A 27,630-nucleotide genomic window follows, 5' to 3' on the forward strand; every position below is an offset into this window, starting at 1 on the left:
TGTGTGTGTACGTGTGTGCCTGTGTGTGTTTAGGTGTGGGTCAATATGTATCATTGTAGTGACTGTAGAGGCCAGAGAGTGATTCTAGTCCCCTGGATCTGGAATTACAGGCAGTTCTTAGCAACTATGTGGGTAGTAGGGATCAAACGTGGAATCATTGCAAGAACAGCAAATTCTCTCTTTTTTTTTAATTAGATATTTTCTTTATTTACCTTTCAAATGCTATCCTGAAAGACCCCTATACCCTCCTCCTGCCCTGCTTCCCTACCCACCCACTCCCACTTCTTGTCCCTGGCATTCCCCGGTACTGAGGCATATAAAGTTTGCAATACCAAGGGGCCTCTCTTCCCAGTGATTGCCGACTAGGCCATCTTCTGCTACATATGCAGATAGAGACACGAGCTCCGGAAGTACTGGTTAGTTCATATTGTTGTTCCACCTATAGGGTTGCAGACCCCTTCAGCTCCTTGGGTGCTTTCTCTAGCTTCTCCATTGGGGGCCCTGTGTTCCATCTTATAGATGACTGTGAGCATCCACTTCTGTATATGCCAGGCAATGGCATAACCTCATATGAGACAGCTATACCAGGGTCCCTTCAACAAAATCTTGCTGGCATATGCAATAGTGTCTGGGTTTGGTGGCTGATTATGTGATGGATCCCCGGGTGGGGTAGTCTCTGGATGGTCCATCCTTTCGTCTTAGCTCCAAACTTTGTCTCTGTAACTCCTTCCATGGGTATTTTGTTCCCTATTCTAAGGAGGAATGAAGTATGCACTCGCTGGTCTTCCCTTTTCTTGATTTTCTTTGTGTTTGCAAAATTGTATCTTGGGTCTTCTAAGTTTCTGGGCTAATAACCACTTATCAGTGAGTGCATATCTAATGACTTCTTTTGTGATTGGGATACCTCACTAAGGATGATATCCTCCAGATAAACCCATTTGTCCAAATTCTCTTAACTGCTGCACAGCCTATCCATCCCTTGTTCACACAAATTTTATTTATATTTCTATTTGTATTCAAATTTGTCTTTAATTGGCAAACTGTAAATATTGTTCAAAGGATATTTCTTTGTTTAGATCTTTATTTGTCAGGTATGTTTAACCAGAGATGTAAAGATGCAATGTAAATAGCTTGCTTATCATGCTTGAGTCTTGAGATAGATCTTCAGAACTGCAATAGGTAAATGAGTGAATGAATGTAATAATTAAATTAGAATTTCCTCAGTTATCAGTTATGTGATATTAAAGCTTTTCTGTTATATTTGTTAATAATAAAATTATATTAATGACTGGTCTAGTAAATATATACTAATTTTGAACTTTCTTTAAAAATGCGTCTGTCTCCTAAATATTAAATCATAACTTAACAGCTTTTTATCTCTCCTAGTATATTGAAATATTAGGAAATGTTTTTCTAATATCCAGTGTCTTAAGAACCTATCCTCATATCTGTACAATACAATTAATTTCATGCTCCAAGTTAAAATAAAACAAGCTATGATGCTAAAAACATGAATTTCTTGAATGGTAAAAATCTTTAAATGAAATAAGCAATTCGCATCCATTTTAGGTTTAATTCCTAGCAACTGGATATATTCTTTGAAAGAGGAAAATGGGTAGAAAAATAGTATTTTGGATAATTATTGTCCTGTTCCCAAATAATTCAAACTTTTCAAAAATACTTCATGTTTGTAGGAAGAAAGCTAAACTTAGTGATTGTTCTATGATGATCTATCACTTTTCTATCATCTCTAAACATTATCAGAGTTATTGAACCAGAAAATCTCATTAAAGCCTATTATGACATGAGAGAGTTTCTCATTTAAAAGATGTGGAAGAATGCATGATTTATAGTTCTGCAGTTTCAGTATATCATCCACTAAAAACTTGAAATCACTCATTAAAGACTTTCACTTATGTCTTGTTCTTTCATTTTTATTTTTATTTTTATTTTTACAATGATCTAGATTATGTGGTTTCAACTGGACTTCTGTAATTAAGGAAATGAGGATTGTGAGTTATGTTGTTCATGAGTAATTATTAGAATCATAAAGTAATATAATTTAGCCTACAGTAGTGTTTTCACCAACGTTTATAGAATTTTAATCCTATCCATTATTTTATTTAAAAAAGTATGTCCCGAATATAGTTGAAAAACACTTCAAGTTGGTTTTGAAGAGCAAATATGTCAGTTGTTAACATATTTGGGATATAGCACATTTTCCTTCACTAATAGAAGATAGTTAAGAAGATCCATGTGGAAATCTGAAAGAGCTAGACTAAACATGTTTGTTTAAGGGTTTTTTTTTTTTTTTTTTTTTTTTTTTGCATTGTAACTTCCATATCAAAATGGAATGCCATTTCTCTGGTTGTGGTATCTATTTAATACATTGAGTTCTGCTTTGATGCCTGAATGTTTCCTAGCATTTTAAGTATTACAAATTACAATTTGAGGAATAGATAAATTGTAGATTGAAAATGATCCTGTGCATCATTCATTTTTTTTTTTCTGGAAAGGAAGGAGATAGAACAAAGAGCTGCTAAGAACCACTGCTAATAAGCAGAATAGTCCTTATCAAGGAACCAGTAACATACCCCATTTGGAATATGCAGTTGCAATGGGCAGTGACCATTCAGTATTTTCCATCATAGCCATCTCTTTCAAGCAGAACTATTTATTTTAGTTATACTATGCTTTGTCACCATTGCTTGTTGAGAATATGAGAGCAAGGTGACATCAAGACCTGATATAAAAAATGTGATCATAGATTTATAAACTTACTCCAATACCATAATATGACTTAGGAAATTATCTAAGAACTAGGATGAATGTTTTTAAAAGACAGGTTTCTAGCTCACTGTTATTTTATAGACATTGAAATCGTTTGAACTCTTATTGAATGTAAGCCCTTGTGAAGGATGCTCCCAGGTTAGCTTTATATTTGGCTCAGGGGGCATCAGTAAGCATGAGATAAGCAAATGTTATAAATGGTTGTACATCTTGGCTCATTATATGGAATATAAAATAGCCTCTGAAGACAGTAAAAACGTACTGAAAGTTTGTATATGGTGGAGGTTCTGCCACAAGTACTATTGCAGAAAGCCCAGCAAGGTGTGTTCAGTCTGTATTGCAAATAGTATAAATGTACAATACATTTTGTTTTAAGTTATTATGCTATGAATGGACTGTCTTCAAACTTCAATTAGTCACTGAAATGATTTGAGCAATTTGGGACAGATAGAGAGAGAGAAAATAAAAGAACATAAAATAGATTTGCTCCAGGAAATCAGTATATATCATTTGAATGAACCACAAAAATTTAATCTCAAGAAATTAAATAAAGGGGAAAATTCATGCATTAATGCGAACATACCAAGCTGTGTGGTAAATAATACAGCATTTCTCCTTCATTGAAGATGTTCTTTCCATTTTTCATACATTCCTTAAGTTCTTTATTCATGATAGACCCAGGGGTTTTAGATATAAGCAGGGAAAATATATAATATTCTCAACTATTGTTTATCGTATCTATATCAAGTTATTGCATACATACTTTATCTTTTGCCAACAACTTGAATGGACAAAACTTTAATATCTTTGTATCTTAACATTAACACTTTATTATCATAAAATTGTTAGTAGCTATTTGTTTTATAAGAATGAATGAATAAATGAATTTTTATAAGTATTTTTGATATATATTTAATATGTAGAATCAATGCCAAATAAGAATCATTTGATCTCCAAATAGAAACTCAAGACAATGGAAAAGAAAATAGATACTGTAAAGAGTACATTACAAATGACTGAGAAAAATCATGTTTTTAGAAATTGTTATCAAAATAGTTATCATATTCCTATATTTTAACATATAAATATTGAAGTAAAAATACAAATATATTCTACTAATACTCCAGAGAATGGAAATACTTAGGTACCAAACACTAAGATATTTATAATAGCTGCATATTGCAAATGACAGAATGCTGATGAAGGAAACCAAAGAAAAAGACCTAAATAAATGGAAAGTCTTACTACATTAATAGATCTAGGACTCTACCTCCTTAGGACAGGAGATCTTCTCAAATCAATTAATAAGGTTCACAAAATTGACATACAATTTATGATAGGTTTAATTTTTATTGTCTAAGTTATTTATTCACTTTACATCCAGATTGCAGCCTCCCTCCCTCCTCTTCTCCCAGTTCTCCCCTGTCATCTCACCTCCCCCAGCTCACCCTTCCTCCCCTTCTCTTCAGAAAAGGTGTGGCCTCCTATGGAGATTAAAAAGCTTTGCCATATCAAATCACAGCAAGACTAGGTGCATTCTCTTACACTCAGGCTAGACAAGGTTGCCCAGTGAGGGGCAATTAAAGACAGTCAAGAGGGTTAAGTTTTGTAGGCATGAATATGCTAAAATTTTAATGGAAAATAATAAACCATATAATAGTTAAACAGCTATAATGATCTTGCAACATATTTTCAGAGAATGGTCTCAAAAAGAAGAAAATAGCAGAATTCACTTTGTTAGAATGTTAAGTCTATCATATAATGTCAAACCCCTGTATTATGAGCTCACATTGTACATAAACATTGACTTAAAATGAATCAGTCTTAAATGCAGTATGTGTAGCAATAAAGTGTTTGTATTCATTATTTTAATGATCATACATTTTTAAATCAATATATATTTAAAACATATATATATATATATACAAACTTTTACTTCACATGAAAAGTATTATCCATGTGTAGAAAGTTTCATAAAAAGCATCATCAAAACTAAGAACTTGGTTTTTCAAAAGACATTAAAATTATAAACAATGAAGCTATGGTATAGCAGAAAGTACTTTCAAATGATATATCTTTAAATGAACTGGAATCTAGACATGCAAAGATTTGTAAAGACCCAGTGAATAAGATATAAGCAATTGAATTACAAAATAATAGACAAGTGCATTAATAGAAAATCTAATGGGCCCCCAATGGAGGAGCTAGAGAAAGTACCCAAGGAACTAAAGGGATCTGCAACCCTATAGGTGGAACAACAATATGAACTACCCAGTACTCTCCAGAGCTCATATCTCTAGCTGCATATGTATCAGAAGATGGCCTGGTTGGCCATCAGTGGAAAGAGAGGCCCATTGGTCGTACAAACTTTATCTGCCTCAGTACAGGGGAAGGCCAGGGCCAAGAAGTGGGAACGGGTGGGTGGGAGAGTCGGGGGGGGGGGGCGTGTGGGGGACTTTTGGGATTGGAAATGTAAATGAAATAAATACCTAATTTAAAAAAAGAAATTTAAAAAAAATTAAAAAAAAAGAAAATCTAATGGAAAAGATAGAGGTGGTGAATTAGAACAAAAAGATGTTAGCCATCATTAAGTATTAGACAAATGGAAATTAAAGTCATAATATGATGTCTCAAGAGGCCTTTCAGAATGACTCTAATGACAAAATACTTCAATTAAGTGATGAACTCTGTCACCTGTGCACTGCCAGTATGAACATAGTAAAGTTACATTGTCAGCTAATGTGATGGTTTGAATGAGAATGGCCCCCATAGGCTCAGCTCATGTATTTGAATGCTTGGCCATCAGGGAGTGACACTATTTAAGAATAATTAGGAGACATGGTCTTGCTGAGGGAGGTGTAACACTGGAAATGGACCTTGAGGTTTCAAAAGCTCAGGTTAGGCCCAGGCTCTTCTCTCTCTTTCTCCAACTTGCAGATAAAATGTAAGCTCTCAGCTACCATTTTAGCACCATCCCTGGCTATCTGTTTACATACTCTCCACTATGATGATCATGGACTAACCCTCTGAAACTGCAACCTTCCAATGAAATGCTTTCCTTTTTAAGTTGTCTTGGTCATGGTGTCTCTTCATAGAAGTAGAAAAGTAACTAAGACTACTAGTTTGACAGGTTCATTTTTAAGTTTATAACATAAGAATCATGTTTACTTTTAGATACTTATGCCAATAAAAATGTAAAACTAAATTTTATTTCACAAAGCTGTGTCTTTTGTTTGTTTTGTTTTAGTTTGGTTGTTATTTTGAGATAGGGTTTCCTTATAAAACCCAGGCTGAATACTAAATGTACAATCCCCATTCTGCTGAGATTGTAGGAGTGGGTCTCCCCTGTTAGGAGACGTTTTAGCTTTAACAGCCTCACATTGGAAAAAGACCAGATCACATCATTAAGTTAACTAATAAACACTGAGATGTATGCATACTAAGGAAGACTATTCAGAAATAAAAGAAATACAACAAATTGGATTTACTTCAAACTAGTTTTTCTAAGTGAAACTTTCAATTCAAAATGGTTATATAATATTTGGTGGCTTTCATATTGGGTGAAATATTACAGAGAGAGAGGCAGGGATGGAGAAAGAGAGAGAGGGAGAGGGAGAGGGAGAGAAGATGGCTATGAAAGAATAGAAGAGAGCTCTTTGCACTGGTAGTGTTATTCTATATCTTAACTGCCTTAATAGCATTATCCTCATTATGATATTGTATCACAGTTTTGAAAAATATCTCCATTGAACAAACCTTGGAAAAGTTTCCACAATATCACTATATATTATTTCTTCTCATGATTTATGATTTTTGAAATGGATTCTGGAATTACATGTCGAATAAAAAGGATGCATTGATAATATGCCACCACTTGGGACATTGGACAGCTCTACATAGGAAACTGCTAATTGGACACAACTTTTTGAAATGAAGAGTTACAATGAGAAGGTCTGGAATCCATGGAATTTGTATTCTCTTATAAATAATACTTATTTATATACATGTAACAATAGAAACAAACTGTTACTCTCTTTCATTCTTTTTATGGAAAATAAAAATAAGGAAAAACTGAATAAGAAGTACTTTCTTTTTAAAAACATTTTTATTAGATATTTTCTTTATTTACACTTCAATGGTTATCCCCTTTCTTCATTTTCCCTCTGAAAACTGACTTTTCCCCTCCTGCCTCCCTCTGCTCACCAACTCACCCACCCCTACTTCCCTGTCCTGGCATTCCCCTACACTGGGTCTTTCAGCCTTCACAGGACCAAGGGCCTCTCCTCCCATTGATGCCCAACAAGGCCATCCTCTGCTACATATGCAGCTAGTGCCATGAGTCCCACCATGTGTTTTCTTTGATTGGTGGTTTAGTCCAAAGAAGCTCTGGAGGTACTGGTTGGTTCATATTGTTGTTCCCCCTATGGGGCTGCAAACCCCTTCAGCTCCTTGGGTCCTTTCTCTAGCTCCTCCATTGGAGACCCTGTGCTCAGTTCAATGGTTGACTGAGAACATTCACCTCTGTATCTGCCAGGCATGGATCAAGAAACTATACAGTGTTGTTCTTTCAAAAGTACATACTAAATCAAAAGGGCAGGGGATTTTTGTTCATTATATTAAGAGTAATCATAAGTGCTCTGTGACACACAAAACTTCACTGCTCATATTTAGGTATAGATATGAATTATCTGTACATAAAGGCTTGTTAAACAATGTCATTGGTAAGCTAATACCATGGACATATAAGAAAATCTGCAACCTTTTGTTAGAGTCTAATGGTTTGAAACTTCTAAAGTTCTTTGGTAGTGGATTATTCGGAAACTAATGGTGACAGTTTGTGGCCTGCCTGATAGCTAACAATGTGCCAAAATGTCAGAGACTCAACTAACAGCCCTTAGGCTCATACTCGTTAGCAGCAAGCCATGGTGTCTTAAATGCTTTTCATAAAGATTGTGAGTACCTTTCTCCAAATTGGAAAAGGAAGCAATACCACCACCAACTGCAAATCAGTTGCAAGCTTGCATTTCAGTGGGACATGGTACTATTTCTTCATTTTGTCACTTTCTCTGGAATGTTGCTTGACACACATTCAACTTTAAGCTTTTGCCTTTCAGTTTCACCTTCCATTAAAATGTAGACATAGGAACAGATGGCAAATGTCATCATTTTGGAAAATTGTCAACTTTTCATTCATCCTTGCAACTCTAAATTCAGGGATCACTTTAATGCAATTTCTCAGAGTACTGGATCAGAGGTTATATTTAAACATTCAAAAGAATTGCAGGTCAATGCTTTTGAAATTCAAATTGCTAATGTGACACACTATTTTAACACAACAATAAATACTGAAAATGAGTGTCTCAATACAGATATTAAGCATGACTAACATTCAGATGAGTGAAGACCCCACATTTATGTGTCTTATATAGTCACCTGAGGTTATTTTTACATGACACATAGGAAATATGAAATTAAGTGATGGTTCATTTTGAGCAGGTTGTTTAAACAGTACTTCTTACCTAAACTAGTATGGCAATTATTCATCAATACCCACAGGAAACCTTTATTCCTGGTAACAATGATGTCTGAATGTAAAAATATTCACTAGAACCTAAGAAAAGAAGCATTGCCCAAGAAAGACGCATTGGTTCTTTAGAAAAGTGTTAGATTTTTGTGACATTACACTCTGAATTAAGATATTCATTCACCTATATTTTTATAGTAAGTCCAACTTCTAATACATGTAATCGTGTTTTGAAAGTTTTTTTTTTAATTTAACTCATACATGATTTTGAGGAATTTTAAAACCCTAGCATGACTGTAACCACAGTCCAACACAAGCCACAGTATTGTGCCAAGGGAATTTGCAGGACACTGGAATGATTAGTACTAATAAAAATGGCAGAAGTAGAAGAATTTTAATTAGAAAATATATTAAGTAATTTTCAGACTGTTACAAATATCAGCGTAGACTGCTTTAGAGTTTTCATTGAGTAGCAAAGCACTGAAATTCAGAAGTGACACAAAGAGATTCAAACATACCAGTCTTCCTTATAAACAGCTTGGTATGTACATCCACTATCTTTCAAGTAGGCTGTGACTCACAATCCATGAAGGGATAAACATGTTTAAACTGAGAGTTTACACCATTATTTTAAAAATTATTTACATTTCAAATATTGTCCCCCTTCCTGGTATCCCCTCCAAACACTCCTCCACCTCATACCCCTGCCCTTTGCCTCTAAGAGGGTGCTCCCACAACCTACTCACTCCTGCTCACCCCTCTAGCATCCCCTTTAGCTGGGGCAGCAAGCCTCCACAGGACCAAGCTCCTCCTCTTCTACTGATGCCGGATGAGGCAGTCCTGTGCTACATGTGTAGCCAGAGCTAAGGACCAACTGGTGTACTCTTTGGATGGTGGTTTAGTCCCTGGAAGCTCTGAGGTAGTCCTGTTAGGTGATATTCTTGTTCTTCCTATGGGATTGCCATCCTCCTTCAGTTCCTTCAGTCCTTTCCCTAACTCTTCCATTGGTTTCCCTTGCTGTGCCCAATGGATCGCTGTGAGTATCTGCTTCTGTCTTAGTCAGATGCTGGCAGAACCTCTCAGAGGACAGCTATACCAGGCTGTCCTCTGAGTCTGCAAGTACTTCTTGGCATCAGCAATAGTGTCTGGGTTTGGTGTCTGTCTGCAGACAGGATGAATCCCAAGATGGGACACTCTCTGGATGCCCTTTCCTTTCATCTCTGCTCCATTTTTTTCCCCTCTGAGCGTCCTTTAGACAGGAATAATTCTGGGTTAAAGGTTTTGACATGGGTGGATGGTCTCATCCCTTAACTGGGAGCCATGTCTATCTATCTACTAGAGGTGGTCTCTTCAGGTTCTATCTCCCCACTTTTCAGTATTTCAGCTAATGCCATCCTGCCCAGAACCCTACCTCCCTCTGCCTCCTGTGTTCCCTCTTCTAAGTGGGATTGAAACATCCACACTTTAGCCTTCCATCTTGTAAGGTTCATATGGTCTGTGAGTTGTATCATGCAAATCTGAGGTTTTGGGATAATATCCACATATCAGTGAGTATATACCATGTATGTTCTTTTTCAACTGGGTCACCTCACTCAGGATGATATTTTCTAGTTCCATCCATTTGCCTGAAAAATTCATGTTGTTGTTTTAGTAGCTGAGCAGTATTTCATTGTGAATTTTACCACTTTTTCTTTATCCATTCTTCCATTGAGGGGCATCTGGGTTCTTTCCAAGTCCTGGCTTTTGTAAATAAGGCTTCGATGAACATAATGAAGCATGTGTTCTTGTTATATGTTGGAGTATCTTTTGGGTATATGGGTAGTAGTAGTATAGCTGGGTCTTCAGGTAGAAATATTTTCAATATTCTGTGGAGTCGCCAAATTAATTCTCAAAGTGGTTGTACCAGCTTGCTTTTGCACCAGGAATGGAGGACTGTTCCTCTTTCTCCACATCCTCACCAGCATCTGATGTTTTCTGAGTTTTTCAACTTAGCCATTCTGATTGTTGAATAGTGGAATCTCAAGGCCATTTTTATTTGCATTTTCCTGATGACTAAGGGTGTTGAACATTTCTTTAGGTGATTCTCAGACATTCAGTATTAGTTGAGAATTCTTTGTTTAGCTCTGTAGCCCATTTTATAATGGGGTTATTTGTTTTCTTGTTTTTTTTTCTGTTTTATTTTTTGAGTCTAACTTCTTGAGTTATTTATATATAGTAGATATAAACCCTTTGTCAGATGTAGGGTTAGTTAAGATCTTTTCCCATCTGTAGGCTGCTATATTGTCCTATTGACAGTATCCTTTGCTGTATAGAAACTTTTAAGTTTTATGATGTCCCACTTGTCAATTAATTTTTTTCCAAGTCTCCCTGAATTTTTATTAGATATTTTCTTTATTTACATTTCAAATGTTATCCCCTTTCCTGGTTTCCCCTTCTGAAACCCCACTATCTGCTCCCCACTTGCCCTGCTCACCAACTCACCCACTTCCACTTCCTGGCCCTGGCATTCTCCTATAGTGCGGCATAGAACCTTCACAGGACCAAGGGCCTCTCCTACCATTGATAACTGACTAGGCCATCCTCTGCTACATATGCAGCTAGAGCCATGAGTCCCAACATGTGTTTTATTTGGTTGTTGATTTAGTCCTAGGAAACTCTGGGGGTACTGGTTAGTTCATATTGTTGTTCCTTCTAAGGGGGTACAAACTATGTCAGCTCCTTGTGTACTTCTCTCTGGCTCCTTCATTGGTGACCCTGTGCTACATCCAATGGATGACTGTGAGCATCCACTTCTGTATTTGTCAGGCACTGGCACAACCTCTCAAGAGACAGCTATATCAGGCTCCTGTCAGCAAGATCTTGTTGGTATCCACATTAGTGTTTGGGTTTGGTAGTTGTATATGGAATGGATCCCCAGGTGGGGCAGTCTCTGGAGGATATCCTTCAGTTTCTGCTTCACACTTTGTCTCTGTAACTCCTTTCATGGGTATTTTATTACTCCTTCTAAGAAGGATCAAAATACTTTGGTTTTCCTTCTTCTTGAGTTTCATGTGTTTTGTGAATTTTATCTTGGGTACTCTGAGCATCTGGGCTAATATTCACTTATCAATGAGTGTATATCATGTGTGTGTTCTTTTGTGACTGGGTTATCTCACTCAGGATGATATCCTCCAGATCCATCCATTTGCTGAAAATTTTCATAAATTCATTGTTTTTAATAGCTGTGTAGTATTCCATTGTGTAATTGTACCACATTTTCTGTATTCATTCCTTTGTTGAGAAACATCTGGGTTCTTTCCAGATTCTGGCTATTATAAATAAGGCTGCTATGAACATAGTGGAGCATGTGTCCTTATTACCAGTTGGAACATCTTCTCGGTATATGCCCAGGAGAGGAATTGCTGGATCTTCTGATAGTACTATGTCCAATTGTCTGAGGAACCCCCAGACTGATTTCCAGAGTGGTTGTATCAGTTTGCAATCCCACCAGGAATGCAGTAGTGTTCCTCTTTCTCCACATCTTTGCTGTCACCTGAAATTTTGATCCTAGCCATTTGACTGGTATGAGGTAGAATCTCAGGGTTGTTTTGATTTGCATTTCCCTGATGATTAAGGATGTTGAACTTTTTTTTTCAAGTGTTTCACGGCCATTTGGTATTCCTCAGTTGAGGATTCTTTGTTTAGCTCTGTACCCCATTTTTAATAGGTTTATTTAATTTTCTGGAGTCCAGCTTCTTGAGTTTTTTTGTATATATTGGATATTAGTCCCGTATCTGATTTAGGATTGGTAAAGATCCTTTCCTAATCTGCTGGTGGCCTTTTTGTCTTATTGGCATTATCTTTTGCCTTACAGAAGTTTTGCAATTTTATGAGGTCCCACTTGTCAATTGTTGATCTTACAGCAGAAGCCATTATTGTTCTGTTCAGGAATTTTTCCCCTGTGCGCATGTGTTTGAGTCTCTTCCCCACTTTCTCATCTGTAAGTTTCAGTGTCCTCTGGTTTTATGTGGAGTTCCTTGATCCACTTGGACTTGAGCTTTGTACAAGGAGATAACCGCCAGTTGAACCAGCACCATTTGTCTCTATCCAGTTCATTCTATGAAGCCACAATTACTCTGATACCCAAACTACACAAATATCAAACAAAGAAAAGAGAACTTCAGATCAATTTCCCTTATGAACATTGATGTAAAAATCCTCAAGAAAATTCTCACAAACTGAATCCAAGAACACATCAAAATGATCATTCATCATGATCAAGTAGGCTTCATCCCAGGGATACAGGGATGGTTCAACATATGGAAATATATCAACATAATGCACTATATAAACTAACCAAAAGGAAAAAAAAAACATGATCATCTCATTAGATGATGAAAAAGCATTTGAGAAAATCCAACACCTCTTCATGATAAAAGTCTTTGAAAGATCAGGATTTCAAGGCCCATACCTAAACATAATAAAAGCATTTTACAGTAAACCAGTAGCCACCATCAAACTAAATGGAGAGTAACTTGAAGCAATTCCATTTAAATCAGGAACTATACAATGTTGCTCATTCTCTCCCTACCTATTCACTATAGTAATTGAAGTCCTAACCAGAGCAATTAGACAAGAAAAAGAGATCAAGGGGATACAAATTGGAAAGGAAGAAGTAAAAATATCACTATTTACAGATGATATGGTAGTATTTATAAGTGACCCTAAAAATTCCTGCAGATAACTTCTAAACCATTTGTTAATTGTTGATCTTAGAGCCCAAGCAATTGATGTTCTCTTCAGGAAAATTTCCCCTGTGCCAATGTGTTTGAGGTTATTTTCCACTTTCTTTTCTACTAAATTCAGAGTATCTGATTTTATGTGGAGGTCCTTGATCCACAGATTAAACTAAACAGTAACATAACTCCTAAGTAAATAGAAGCAGTCATTAAAAGCCTCTGAACAAAAAAATGCCCAGGGCCAGATGGTTTTAGTGCATGATTCTATCAGACCTACAAAGAAGACCTAATACCAATACTTCTCAAACTACCCTACCAAGTAGAAAGAGAAGGAACTCTTCTTAATTTGTTCTATGAAGTGACAGTTATACTGAAAACTAAACCACACAAAGACCCAACAAGGAAAGAACTTCAGATTAATTTTGCTTCTAAATATTGATGGAAAACTACTCAATAAAATTCTCACAAACCAATCTAGAAACAAATCAAAATCATCATTCACCATGATCATGTAGGCTTCATCCCAGAGATGAAGAGATGGTTCAATATATATGGATATTTATCAATGTAACCCACTATATAAACATACTAAGGAAAAAAAAAACATAGGATCATCTCATTAGATGCTGAAAAGGCCTTTGACAAATTACAACACCCCTTCATGTTAAAGGTTCAAGACCCATACCTAAACATAGTAAAAGCAATATACAGTAAACCGGTAGCCAACATCAAACTAAATGGAGAGAAACTTGAAGCAATCCAGACTAAATTCAGGTAGAAAACAAGGTTGCTCTCTCTCTCCCAGTCTATTCAATATAGTACTTGATGTGAAGTTCTAGCCAGAGCAATTAGACAACAAATGGAGTTCAAAGGGATACAAATTGGAAAGGAAGAAGTCAAGGTATCATTATTTATGTATGATATGATGGTATACATAAGTGATCCCAAAAATTCTACCAGAGAGATCTTATACCCGATAACTTCAGCAAAGGGGCTGGGTATAAAATTAACTCAAACTAATTAGTAGCCCTCCTCTATACAAAGGATAAAGGGGCTGAGAAAGAGATTAGGGAAACAACACCCTTTTCAATAGTCACAAATAATATAAAATATCTTGGGGTAACTCTAGCCAAGCATGTGAAAGATCTGTATGACAAGGCCTTCAAGTCTCTGAAGAAAGAAATCAAAAAAACTCAGAAGATGGAATGATCTCCCATTCTCATAAAATGGAAATCTTATCAAAAGCAATCTACAGAGATGTTTTTTAACTGTTAATGTGTTAAATGGATACTGTTTTGATGCATTATTTTTAAGTGAATTTTAAACTTTTCATTCTAGTCTGAAAAAGATATATATATATATATATATATATATATATATATATATATATATATACAATTAATTCACTTAGGGGTGATAACAAACACTTGTTACTGACTTTAATCTTTGCCAAAGGAGACTTGGGACTTATTTATATTATTGGAAATTGTCATTAACAAAACTTTCTAGAACAGAAACTTTATAATCCCTAATATAGCATGAATAATCTTCTTCCTGTGTGTATTCAAGCACCCCCCCCACACACGCAAAGCATTACCAAAATCATCTTTGCAGATGTGCATTAAGCAGAGGTGTCCCTGCTCTGTCTGTCTGAGAAGGGCAATAACAAAATGTTACAGCCCATTTAGCAGTAAACTATGCATCTTTTCTGCAAGACTTTGCTTACATTTTATTTGCAACATTTTATTTCCTCTATAAATTTTATTTCCTAGACTTTAGTAATTTCTGGCAACAGAAGTAGATAACCAGATGGTATCTCTTTTCTCCATAAGCTTGAAATAATGTCTCAATATAAATTCCAATCCCATTTTTTTATGATTTACATTCTAAAACGTAATACATGGCAACACATGCAAATATTGAGACAATACATGTAATTGAATGTGACAGCAGGAAACTTTAAGTATTAGAAAATTCTGCGTAGTTTCATCGAGTCAAATATAATTTAATTAAAAAGAGTACCTGATGACACAGGCATAAAGCCCACTGTCCTGTAGTAATGTTGGTCTGAACCAAATGGAATCTTCCTCTTTGCTCATTCTACTTCCATCAAAGGCGATAGGCTCTTCAAAATCTCCTGGACCAGAGCTTTTATACCACATTAAGCTGAGTCCAGCACTTTGGGCGAGCGAGTAGTTTGTTCTTATATAACCATAAAAGAGTGCACACTTGATTCTAACAGGTTCTCCCACCAAAACTTGGTACTTCTTGATATCAACAGACCAATCTGTGCATCCATCAGCTGTAGTAATAAAGAGAGGAGAGAGAAGAAAATAATTAGAGAAAAGAATTAACAATACACTTATTCATTCATTTACTTAACTGTTTACAGAGCATATGTATTGAGTCAGATTTATTCTAGACACATCGAATATACAGTAATGGATAACACAGAGTTTTGTCCTCAAAAGTAGTATACTCTGCTGTAAACATTGTATTTGTTTAGTTTTAGTTTGTATTACTAAGCTCATTATTTATTTTTAATCAGTTATAGATATACTACTTAGCTTGCTCTGTAAAAATAAATCCTGGCCTTCAAAATATTTTTTCCAGTTGTTTGGGACCCACATAAAGACCAAGCTGCACATCTGCTACATATGTGGGGAACAGGAAGAGGGGAGTAGGCTAGGTCTAGAATGTATATGCTCTTTGGTTGGTGGTTAGGTCTCTTAGAGCACCAAGGGTCCAGGTTAGTTGACTCTACTAGTTTTCTTGTGGAGCTCCTACCCCTTTTGTGGACCCCAGTCTTTCCTCCAAAACTTCCATAAGAGTCTTCAAGCTCCATGCAATGTTTGGCTGTGGGTGTCTGTAAGTTTCTGAGTCAGCTCCTGGGTGGAGCCTTTCAGAGGACAACCATGTCTGCAAGCATAATCTAGTATCATTCACAGTGTCAGGGATTGTTGCTTGCCCATGGGATAGTTCTCTAGTTGGACCACTTATTGCTTAGCAATTCCCTTAGTCTCTACTCCATCTCTCATCCCTGAATTGCTTGTACACAGGATAAATTTGGGGTCAAAGATTTTGTGGGTGGTTGGTGTCCCAATCACTCCACTGGGGCTCCTGCCTGGCTGCAAGAAGTGATCTTTTCAGGTTCCATATCCCCAATGCTGTGAGTTGCAGCTAAGGTCCTCCCTGTTGATTCTTTGGGAGCCTCCCCTATCCTGGTCTCTGCCACACCCTCAGTGATGTCCCTCACCTCCTCACCCCCACCAGTTCTACATTCCATTCATTCTCATGGCCATCTGGCCTGGAGTGGTGCTCAGGAAGCGGGACAGAGATTGGGATGTAAAATGAATTTAAAAAAGAAGAAAAGAAAAAAAATGGAAATTCAACTTTCCAGTAATGATAAAGTTCTGAAAATAAAATATAGGTACATTATTTTGTTTTTCTCTTTTTTCTGATGTACTGAAGCTTTGTCAGTAGAGGAGGCTGGAGAGAAATTGCTCTTTTCCCATGCCTACTTGCAGGTTTTTGCAGCATATAGGGCTTCCCCAGGACTCCTAAAGTGAATGGTACCCAGCAAATTTGTAAAAAAGAAAAAAAGCTATTCTTCAGGTGAAACATTTCTTAAAGAATATTTCTCCTGGGAACGTTAGACAGAATGTTCCTGGCAACCCCAAGGGGCTGTTGTATTGCCATTAAGTTGTGCTAATGAAGAAACGCTATGACATCTAACATTCAGTTAGAGAAAGCATGGCAATGTTTTCTCAATAATGTTTGCATCTCTGCTCTGATGAGAGAAAAATAATGAGATCCATTACTTGGAATTTCCATTTTATTTGTTAGGACAAGGGCAACTGGTCTACTATTAATTAAGGGTCTCTTTTGCTGTGAAGTGAATGTTTGTGTAACCCCCTCCCCCTGCATACAGGGAAGCAGTAACAACACACTATGTTAGTGTTTGGAGATGGGTATTTGGAATTAGATTAGGTCAGAAGTCTGTGGCTCCTTCTGATAGGATTAGTGCCCTTAGATGTAGAGACATGAAAGCTTGTTCTTTCTTCAACTGGGACTCACAAAGAGTTCATTGTGTAAGTACACAGAACAAAGGTAGACATTTCTAGGTTATATAAAGAGCCATCACTACAACTGAATTGATTCGGACATTGATATTGGGCTTTTCAGGTATTGGTACTGGGAGAAATAAGCTATCATCATATAAACCACACCATCTATTATATTTTGTTACGGTAACCCAAGGAGAATAATGTATTTTTTCTTGATATTAGTGTATCCCTTTAGTATTACAATACCCTTTTACATTTGATAATTCTCTATAATTTGATAATTTATGATAGAAATTTTGTTTGAATTACAATGACATTTCTTTCACTGATTAGATCCATATATATATATATAACACATCAGAAATGAATATGTTATAGTTATGAATTATGTGAAGAAATAAATTTAATTGAATTGATCTCTGATAGCAGTTTCACAATCAGAGACAGAAGCAAGCAGTTACTTCTCTGACTGCTGAGAACACCAAGGAATTTAAAAAGATGAAACTGTGGAGGCAAATAAAGAAGCCAAGGGGTAAGATTTTGTTGGATGTCAGTACCATGTCCCAATGAAAATCTTAAGACAATTGTTTCCTCAGACAAACTATCATTGTGTAGCAATCATGACCTGGGACTTGCCATATGTCTAAGCTGCTATCCATTTGCCTCAGCTGGCAAATCGTAGTATAGCAGGCATATTCCAAGATATCTGGAGACAGCATCTTTTAATATACCCTTCCTGACATACATACAAAACAACAGATTCTAACATGGCTGACACATCAACACTATCTGTATACTTGAGTTGTCAGTAACTTCTAAGAAAAAATATGACAAATGAAAAATGATCATGTTAAGGTCTATCAAAGTATTTGAATAAATATTTAAATAAATGACAGAATTGTTTTTTTTTCTTTCAATATTTCTGGTGGCTTTCATTATTTTTAGAATGTCTCCTTTTCTTTTATAAGGAAAGAAAAAAGGAGAAATTTTCCATTAATAAGTATAAACTAAATTAGGTGAATGATGACATTTCACTCTACTATAGAGCAGCATCTCCTTAAGAGATGTTTTCATTGTATAACAAAGTACTTTCTAACATTGTGTAGCAAGACATCTCAGATCTTGAAAGGACATGTGATTACATAAAATTTTACTGGTACTGACGAAAATTACGATTGAAACATTCAGTTCCTTCAGGTTTTTCTTTATTTCAAGGCATATGTTCTACTTGGAAAAAATCAGTAAAAATATTTCTAGATACTTTTGGCTATGTAAGTTAGGAGGTAAACTTCCAAATTTTCATCTTCTGATTAAAAATATTACTAGTAATTGTAGAGAGCAATGATATGTGATCTGTTTTTCTTTCTTCCATAATAAAATCTCCTTCTATAAAGTCTTGATTAAGAAGCTCAACCTTCATTGAAAAGATTCCATGAGAATAGCCTCCTTGTGTACACCTCTGCAGTGCATATTCCTTTAAAACCAATGGGAGCTTATGAAGCTAGAAAACTATGTTGGAAAATAAAAGAAGAATGTGATATCCTTATTTCTTTCTTATGCCACTCTAAATTTTTAAAACTAAGGTGAAGGCAGTGATAGAATTGGGACTCAGAACTAATTGCTTTCCAGAGAGTTCATACTGAAGTATCATTTCATGAACAAAAGCTATATACACTGGAAAATGTCAATATATTCAAATGAGATTAGAAAAAGTATTTTAATTAAGTCACTATTCCTACATATGTAAGAGCTCAAAATATTTCCATGGCAACACGCTTAAAGGTTGAATTCTAAAAAATAATCTAATCATAGAACTCACACATATTGCATCCTAATATGAATATGTAAGCGTCAGGTGTGGTGGCACATGTCTGTAATTCACAAGAGTCAAGAGAATCAAGTGATCAAGACCATCATGAGGTATACAGGGAATTTAAGGTCAGTCTGTACTACTTAGCTAGACTCTATATATATAAAAGAAAAAGGAAATAAGAAAGAATAAAAAACTTTTAAAAAGTGGTGTACTTCAATTGGTAGGGGTGCTTGATGGGCATGCATATGGTCCTTTGTTTAAACTAAACTAAATGTCAGTGTTGAAAAAAAAAGACATCAATGATTTTCTCAGAAATGTTTAATCCTCTTTCTCTTGTACTAAGAGGATGAATCTTGTTTCTAGCTAATTTGTGAATGTTGAATACTCACAACTCAGTGGTTTTCTCTTTGAAATTTACATTTAATTGAGAAAAGCCACCTTTCAGGGAAATTGTGACCCTTTTGAGTATGCCCTACTGACAAAAGACAGTATCCCAAGAGGATAATTGTGTAGTGAAGCACTTAAGGTATTGCCAACCCTAGAATTAACAAGATTCCTGCTTCTTACTCAACTCCCAGCTTCCTTGTCCTCACCCCCCATCCATGTACTTTTTTTCCATAAGATGACTTCCAATATCAGTCACATGCATACCAAATCCTGTCTTGGGTTATGTTCTATGAGTATGGCCTAACACATTATATATTTATGTATTGAGAACCAGGTTCATTTGAGGTCACAGTCCTGTTGAAGATATACAAAACTTTGTAGCATAATGTGGGAATAGAGTAATAAGAAATTCACATGAATGGTTCTGATAGTATTGCATGGAAAGGTGATATTGGAGATGTATGTGGAATTTTAGCAAGTTGACTATACAAAGAACAGACAGAGAAATGCAGGTACAGGCATGAAGAGAAAAACAAAGCCACACAAGTAAGATATTGCATAGTTTTACAAGTACTGCTAATGGATTTGTCTTGTATTTCAAATTTAAGACAAAAAAAAGATATAAGGGAAATAGGTAAACAAAGGAAGCTTCTGGAGTTTATGAGAGGTCAAAATGATGTTTTGATTCCTTGTAAGAGCAATGGTGTACCTTGAAGCATTCAATCAGAGACTGGCTTTTATACGTTAATAGTTTTCCCCTTAATATACTGTGTGGAATTTTGGGTCAGAATATACATTAGAAAAAGGCCTTAAGCATGGAAGTCATATGCTGAAGGTCTGAATTCAGACAGATATAGCTTAAAATTAACATTTGTCAGAAATTTCAGAGGTACAAATGGGCAGGAGCAGGGAATTGAGTAAATACAAACAGCAAGAGAGCAAGAGAGAGGAGTAAGGTCATTTTACTTTGTAACATGGTTTTTGCCCTTGTTACAGACTTTTACAGTTGTCACAACCAAAGAGGACATCAACAGCTCCACATTTATAAAGTGGCAAGGTCTTCGAAATGTTTTTAATAATGTTCTCATTAAAAGGTTTTAGGCTATGAAAATAGACAGGAGTTTTTAAAGTCTCAGCAGATAGAGTTAGTGTTTGCTTGTATTTTCCACTTCTCTAAATGGCACTAACCAGAATATTAGTGAATGTCTGGCATAGTGGCATCCATTGATTTTGTCCTATGAATGAAAAGAAACTCAAAGCTAAAGACATGCTTATCAGTAATGAATACAGGGCATGTGCATAATCGATTACAGGCACTGAACAAAAGACTGAGGCTAGATTTTGAATAGGCACTGTCAGATTCACTTTCAAAATATAAACTTCATAATTGAAAGCTAGCGTAATTATAGTCTGTGTCATTTTGAGGGGAAAGCAGAAACGACCTCAAACTATCAGTACTGAGAATAATAAGCTTCAACAAAAGCTAAATTTGGCATTCAACTTCCATTCACTAAGTGCACTGTCCCCAACCTTACTTTCCAGATCAAATTTATCATGGGGTGTAAATCTTTCAGATTCTTACGTTTAAAAATATTCATAATGTAACAACTTTGGAAGAGTGCTTTCAAATATTTTGGAGTGATCTGAGTGGGTGTTAAGGATTGATGTTTCTCAGGAGGCTCTGTCAATTATCAGGAACCCAGTGTCTAGAAATTCTTTGTCTGATAGGCCTGAAAATTATCATCTATCAGCCTCTCAAAGTAGGTCATTTTATGTGGGTGTAGACTTTGCTTTGCTGTAATCACATTCCTTCTGAGATAGCATTGCCTGTTTATGAGAAAAAAGCTGGTTCCGAGGTAAACAAAAACTGAATACTATAGTTTAGCCTTTATTATATTTCAGTCTCTAAATTCTAGCAGGTACTCCTAATTTAAACACAACAATATGCTTTGCATGTTGTATACATTGTACAAACAATGCATTTGATTCTTGTTAACAAGATAGAAGGAAATGTACAGGAGAATAGAACATTCATAAACTAGTATTTTAGCATACAAACTTACAAATTGGGAAAAGCAGGTAATACACAATAATAAGGGTGATTCAACAATTTCCTATATCATTGAATAAACAAAGACAATCTGTCACTTAGAATGGCAATATGGAGATTAAGTAAATCATATTTCAAATGAGTCTTTAGGGATTCTAGTCTCTCACAGTCTTGGGCCAATTTGTTGTGGTATAACTACAAATATGAAAATGTTCTTGAGAATTAGATATCCAGAGAAACTAAAAATAGTCTTTTAAAAGTAGAGATAACTCAATTATAGTGTCATACATTATATTTTGATCACATTCAGCTGCCTCTTCACATCCTAAATTTAATGCCCATTCTATTCAACACAAGTTTGTGTGTTCCAAATTAAAAAAAATCACTGAGTCCTATAAATGTTGTCTATATATTCTCATGTATCTAGCCATTAAATGAAGGATATTAGACCTCTTAAGAGCCATTCTCTTTAAAAATGCTAATTTTCCCTCTTCTGGTAGTTATCAATTATCAACAGGTCCTCAGGAGTGGGATTTTGTGGCTACCTCTCCAATTCATGATGGTATTTTTGTCTCTTTTTAACATGTCTTAGGCAACAACATCCAAAATGAGGGCAAATCAATGGATATTGGAGTAATGATCTGGTGTTGATCTTCTCTGCACTGAATATAATTAATTAATAAAGCTCTATGCTCTCTCTGACTCTCTGTCTTGGTCACGTTCTCTTATTCTCTCTCTCTAAAGTGTGTGTGTGTGTGTGTGTGTGTGTGTGTGTGTGTGTGTTCCTGCTGGGAATAAACACACATTTATACTTATCTGCACTTAAAAGATAAACCCTTCCCTTGAGATATATATCCTTACCTCTTAAATATCCTTCTGATAATCTGATATACTTGTATATCTTTATATTTGTAGTTTTTGCATAATGTAAACACCTTGTTCAGAGTAAAGCAAATAGGTTTAGCAATTATATTTCTAAAAGAAAATGTTGAAAAAATATACAACTAGGATAAAAAGGAATGTCAGTAATATTGACTCTAGGTTCTCTAGTAACCTCTCCTTGTCTTCTAAGATTACAGAAATTTGTGCTTCCAAGTAGCAAGACTCACTCACCCTATAACTTAAAACACATGTGCACACACATGCACTCATGCACCACTTAGTTTACTCTAACTTGCCTTTTTTATAATTACCCTGTAAATGCCCCTTTTTATCTCTTGTACTAAAATAGATGTCCTTTTTAAGAAGGCATCTTCTTCTGAGGAAGTGAAAGGAAGTACAGAGCTGTATAGGTAATGCTTTCATTTCTCCTTGCTCCAGCTATATTTATACTAGACTTAGAATTTTCTTTTCATGTGTTACCTTCCTTTGGGTATTGGAATCTATCTGATCAGCATCTTCTATAAAGAATAAGATAGAAAATAATTATGAATACCAGTCAGACTTTAAATGAGTTAATGAAAACTCTATGCTTAACCTGTCTTGTCTCTCCATTAGAGTATGTCATTTACTACCCTGATCTCATTGTCGTCTAGGGAATGTTATAAATGCTCATGGTATTGTGATGAAAATAATAAAAATGCAATTATTAGAGATGCCAGATAATAATCATAGTACTATAATAGATCAAGAAGTAAAAATCAGTCTCATCCTTAGCTCTGCAGCAGAACACCTGTAACAGCCTTCCCTATACACCTCCTCCCATCTCCTGTGGACCCACAGATCCTCCCCTTCTAACTTCACTTCCCCCATTCACTGGCTTGTCCCAGCCACCAACTGCAGTAGGCACCTTCTGCTAACCGAAGAGCTGCTCTTACCTGGGCAACAAGTAGGCAGACACACCTCTTTTACTTATCTTCCAGATCTACACCCACAATCTCATCCCCAGCTCTTTTCTTCTATGACCCATGCCAAACAGAAGATCACAAAGATATTCTCCTCCAGGGATTTATAGATCAGTTTCCCTTTTGAACACAGATGAAAAATACTGAATAATATATTGTGATCTGAATCCAAGAACACAACAAAAAAAGCATTTACCATGATCACATAGGCTTCATGGTAGATATGCAAGGATGATGATTCAATATATGAAAATCAGTAAATGTAATCTAACATATAAACAAACTGAAAGAAAAAAAAACACAAGATATCCTCTTTAGATGGAGAAAAGACCTTTGACAAATTCCAACACCCTTGCATGATAAGAGTCCTAGAGAGATTAGTGATACAAGGGACACACCTAAACATAATAAAGGGACATACCTAAACATGATAAAGAAATATACCTAAACATAATAAAAATACAGCAAGCTGATGCTAAGAACAAATTAAATGGAAAAATAAAAGAAATTCTATTAAAATCAGGTACAAAATAATTTGTCCACTCTATTTACCTATTGCTAAAACAATAAAACAAATGAAGGAGATGGGAGATACAAGTTGGAAAGGATAAATCAAAGTATTTTTAATCAAAGATGATTTAATAGTGTATATATAAGTGACTCTAAAATTCTACCAGGGAACTTTTATAGCTGATAGACATTTTCAGCAAAATAGCTGGATGCAAGTTCAACTCCCCCACATCAAAATCCTTCCTATATTTAAATGACAAGCAGATGAGAAAGAAATCAGGAAAAATGCCTTCTCAATAGCCTCAAATAATATAAAATATCTTGGGGAAACTAATCAAGCAACTGAAAGATTTGTGTGATAAAGACTTTAAGACATTGAAGAATAAAATTGCAGAAATTATAAGAAGATGGAAAGATCTCCCATGTTCAGGACTCAATAGGATTAACATAGGAGAAATATCCATTCTACCAAAACCAATCTACAGATTCAATGCACTCCCATCAAAATTCCACCCCAACTTTTCACTGGTCTTGAAAAGAAAATTCTCAACTTCATATAAACAAAACAAAACAAAACAACAACAAAATAGAATAGTAAAATCAATTCTGAACAATAAAAGAACTTCTGAAGGTTTCTCCATTCCTAATTTCAAGTTGTATTTCAGAGCTGTGGAAATAAAACTGTATGTTATTGACATAAAAACAGACCAGTTTGGGATGGAATATAAGGATAGGTATCCAGAATTGAGGGGGTTGGAGAAATGATACAGAACCCAGTGCAGTAGAAACTTACTAAAATATTTGAAGCTGATGTTAATAAAGTCTTCTAATAATAAGAGATATAGGCTCACAGCAGGCTAACCAAATGAGGTTTTCAGTATTGGGAACAGGTTGCAAGTAATTGAATTATTGGCCAAGAGAGTCCCATGGAAATCCTGAAACAATCCAGTTTGTTGTTTTAAGATAGAGCAGAGAGTTTGAAGCATTTGTAGGAAGGAAGCAAAAGTGAGAGACCCTAAGTCTTAAGGATTTTCCTCAGAAAAAACCAAAAAAACAGATAATCTTCATATTTCTAAAGGTTGAAAGAAATCTTGAAATTCTCAACACACAGCATCTCTCATTAATTAAGAATTCCTATTTCACAAAATAGAAGTAGAAGGTACTCTACCCAACTCATTTTATGAAGCCACTATTACTCTGATACCTAAACCACAGAAAGATCCAACAAAGATAGAGAACTTCAGACCAATTTCTCTTATGAATATCGATGCAAAAATCCTCAATAAAATTCTCGCTAACCGAATCCAAGAACACATTAAAGCAATCATCCATCCTGACCAAGTAGGTTTTATTCCAGGGATGCAGGGATGGTTTAATATACGAAAATCCATCAATGTAATCCATTATATAAACAAACTCAAAGACAAAAACCACATGATTATCTCGTTAGATGCAGAAAAAGCATTTGACAAGATCCAACACCCATTCATGATAAAAGTTTTGGAAAGATCAGGAATTCAAGGCCCATACCTAAACATGATAAAAGCAATCTACAGCAAACCAGTAGCCAACATCAAAGTAAATGGAGAGAAGCTGGAAGCAATCCCACTAAAATCAGGGACTAGACAAGGCTGCCCACTTTCTCCCTACCTTTTCAACATAGTACTTGAAGTATTAGCCAGAGCAATTCGACAACAAAAGGAGATCAAGGGGATACAAATTGGAAAAGAGGAAGTCAAAATATCACTTTTTGCAGATGATATGATAGTATATATAAGTGACCCTAAAAATTCTACCAGAGAACTCCTAAACCTGATAAACAGCTTCGGTGAAGTAGCTGGATATAAAATAAACTCAAACAAGTCAATGGCCTTTCTCTATACAAAGAATAAACAGGCTGAGAAAGAAATTAGGGAAACAACACCCTTCTCAATAGTCACAAATAATATAAAATATCTTGGCGTGACTCTAACTAAGGAGGTGAAAGATCTGTATGATAAAAACTTCAAATCTCTGAAGAAAGAAATTAAAGAAGATCTCAGAAGATGGAAAGATCTCCCATGCTCATGGATTGGCAGGATCAACATTGTAAAAATGGCTATCTTGCCAAAAGCAATCTACAGATTCAATGCAATCCCCATCAAAATTCCAACTCAATTCTTCAACGAATTGGAAGGAGCAATTTGCAAATTTGTCTGGAATAACAAAAAACCTAGGATAGTAAAAAGTCTTCTCAAGGATAAAAGAACTTCTGGCGGAATCACCATGCCAGACCTAAAGCTTTACTACAGAGCAATTGTGATAAAAACTGCATGGTACTGGTATAGAGACAGACAAGTAGACCAATGGAATAGAATTGAAGATCCAGAAATGAACCCACACACCTATGGTCACTTGATCTTCGACAAGGGAGCTAAAACCATCCAGTGGAAGAAAGACAGCATTTTCAACAATTGGTGCTGGCACAACTGGTTGTTATCGTGTAGAAGAATGCGAATCGATCCATACTTATCTCCTTGTACTAAGGTCAAATCTAAGTGGATCAAGGAACTTCACATAAAACCAGAGACACTGAAACTTATAGAGGAGAAAGTGGGGAAAAGCCTTGAAGATATGGGCACAGGGGAAATATTCCTGAACAGAACAGCAATGGCTTGTGCTGTAAGATCGAGAATCGACAAATGGGACCTAATGAAACTCCAAAGTTTCTGCAAGGCAAAAGACACCGTCAATAAGACAAAAAGACCACCAACAGATTGGGAAAGGATCTTTACCTATCCTAAATCAGATAGGGGACTAATATCCAACATATATAAAGAACTCAAGAAGGTGGACTTCAGAAAATCAAATAACCCCATTAAAAAATGGGGCTCAGAACTGAACAAAGAATTCTCACCTGAGGAATACCGAATGGCAGAGAAGCACTTGAAAAAATGTTCAACATCCTTAATCATCAGGGAAATGCAAATCAAAACAACCCTGAGATTCCACCTCACACCAGTCAGAATGGCTAAGATCAAAAATTCAGGTGACAGCAGATGCTGGCGAGGATGTGGAGAAAGAGGAACACTCCTCCATTGTTGGTGGGAGTGCAGGCTTGTACAACCACTCTGGAAATCAGTCTGGCGGTTCCTCAGAAAACTGGACATAGTACTACCGGAGGATCCAGCAATACCTCTCCTGGGCATATATCCAGAAGATGCCCCAACAGGTAAGAAGGACACATGCTCCACTATGTTCATAGCAGCCTTATTTATAATAGCCAGAAGCTGGAAAGAACCTAGATGCCCCTCAACAGAGGAATGGATACAGAAAATGTGGTACATCTACACAATGGAGTACTACTCAGCTATTAAAAAGAATGAATTTATGAAATTCCTAGCCAAATGGATGGACCTGGAGGGCATCATCCTGAGTGAGGTAACACATTCACAAAGAAACTCACACAATATGTATTCACTGATAAGTGGATATTAGCCCCAAACCTAGGATACCCAAGATATAAGATATAATTTGCTAAACACATGAAACTCAAGGAGAATGAAGACTGAAGTGTGGACACTATGCCCCTCCTTAGATTTGGGAACAAAACACCCATGGAAGGAGTTACAGAGACGGAGTTTGGAGCTGAGATGAAAGGATGGACCATGTAGAGACTGCCATAGCCAGGGATCCACCCCATAATCAGCATCCAAACGCTGACACCATTGCATACACTAGCAAGATTTTATTGAAAGGACGCAGATGTAGCTGTCTCTTGTGAGACTATGCCGGGGCCCAGCAAACACAGAAGTGGATGCTCACAGTCAGCTAATGGATGGATCATAGGGCTCCCAATGGAGGAGCTAGAGAAAGTAGCCAAGGAGCTAAAGGGATCTGCAACCCTATAGGTGGAACAACATTATGAGCTAACCAGTACCCCGGAGC

General features: G+C 36.0%; 1 protein-coding gene across 1 annotated transcript in view; it reads right to left on the reverse strand.

Annotated features, from left to right (window-relative positions):
* Il1rapl1 (interleukin 1 receptor accessory protein-like 1) overlaps positions 1–27,630 on the reverse strand; it is a 1,375,012-nt gene that overhangs the window by 663,032 nt on the left and 684,350 nt on the right. The window contains exon 3 of the mRNA NM_001160403.2: positions 15,055–15,334. Coding sequence (NP_001153875.1) covers positions 15,055–15,334 — 280 coding nt within the window. The remainder of the gene's footprint in view (positions 1–15,054; positions 15,335–27,630) is intronic.

The sequence above is a fragment of the Mus musculus genome, chromosome X (assembly GCF_000001635.26).
Source record: "Mus musculus strain C57BL/6J chromosome X, GRCm38.p6 C57BL/6J".
NCBI classification, from domain to species: Eukaryota; Metazoa; Chordata; class Mammalia; order Rodentia; family Muridae; genus Mus; species Mus musculus.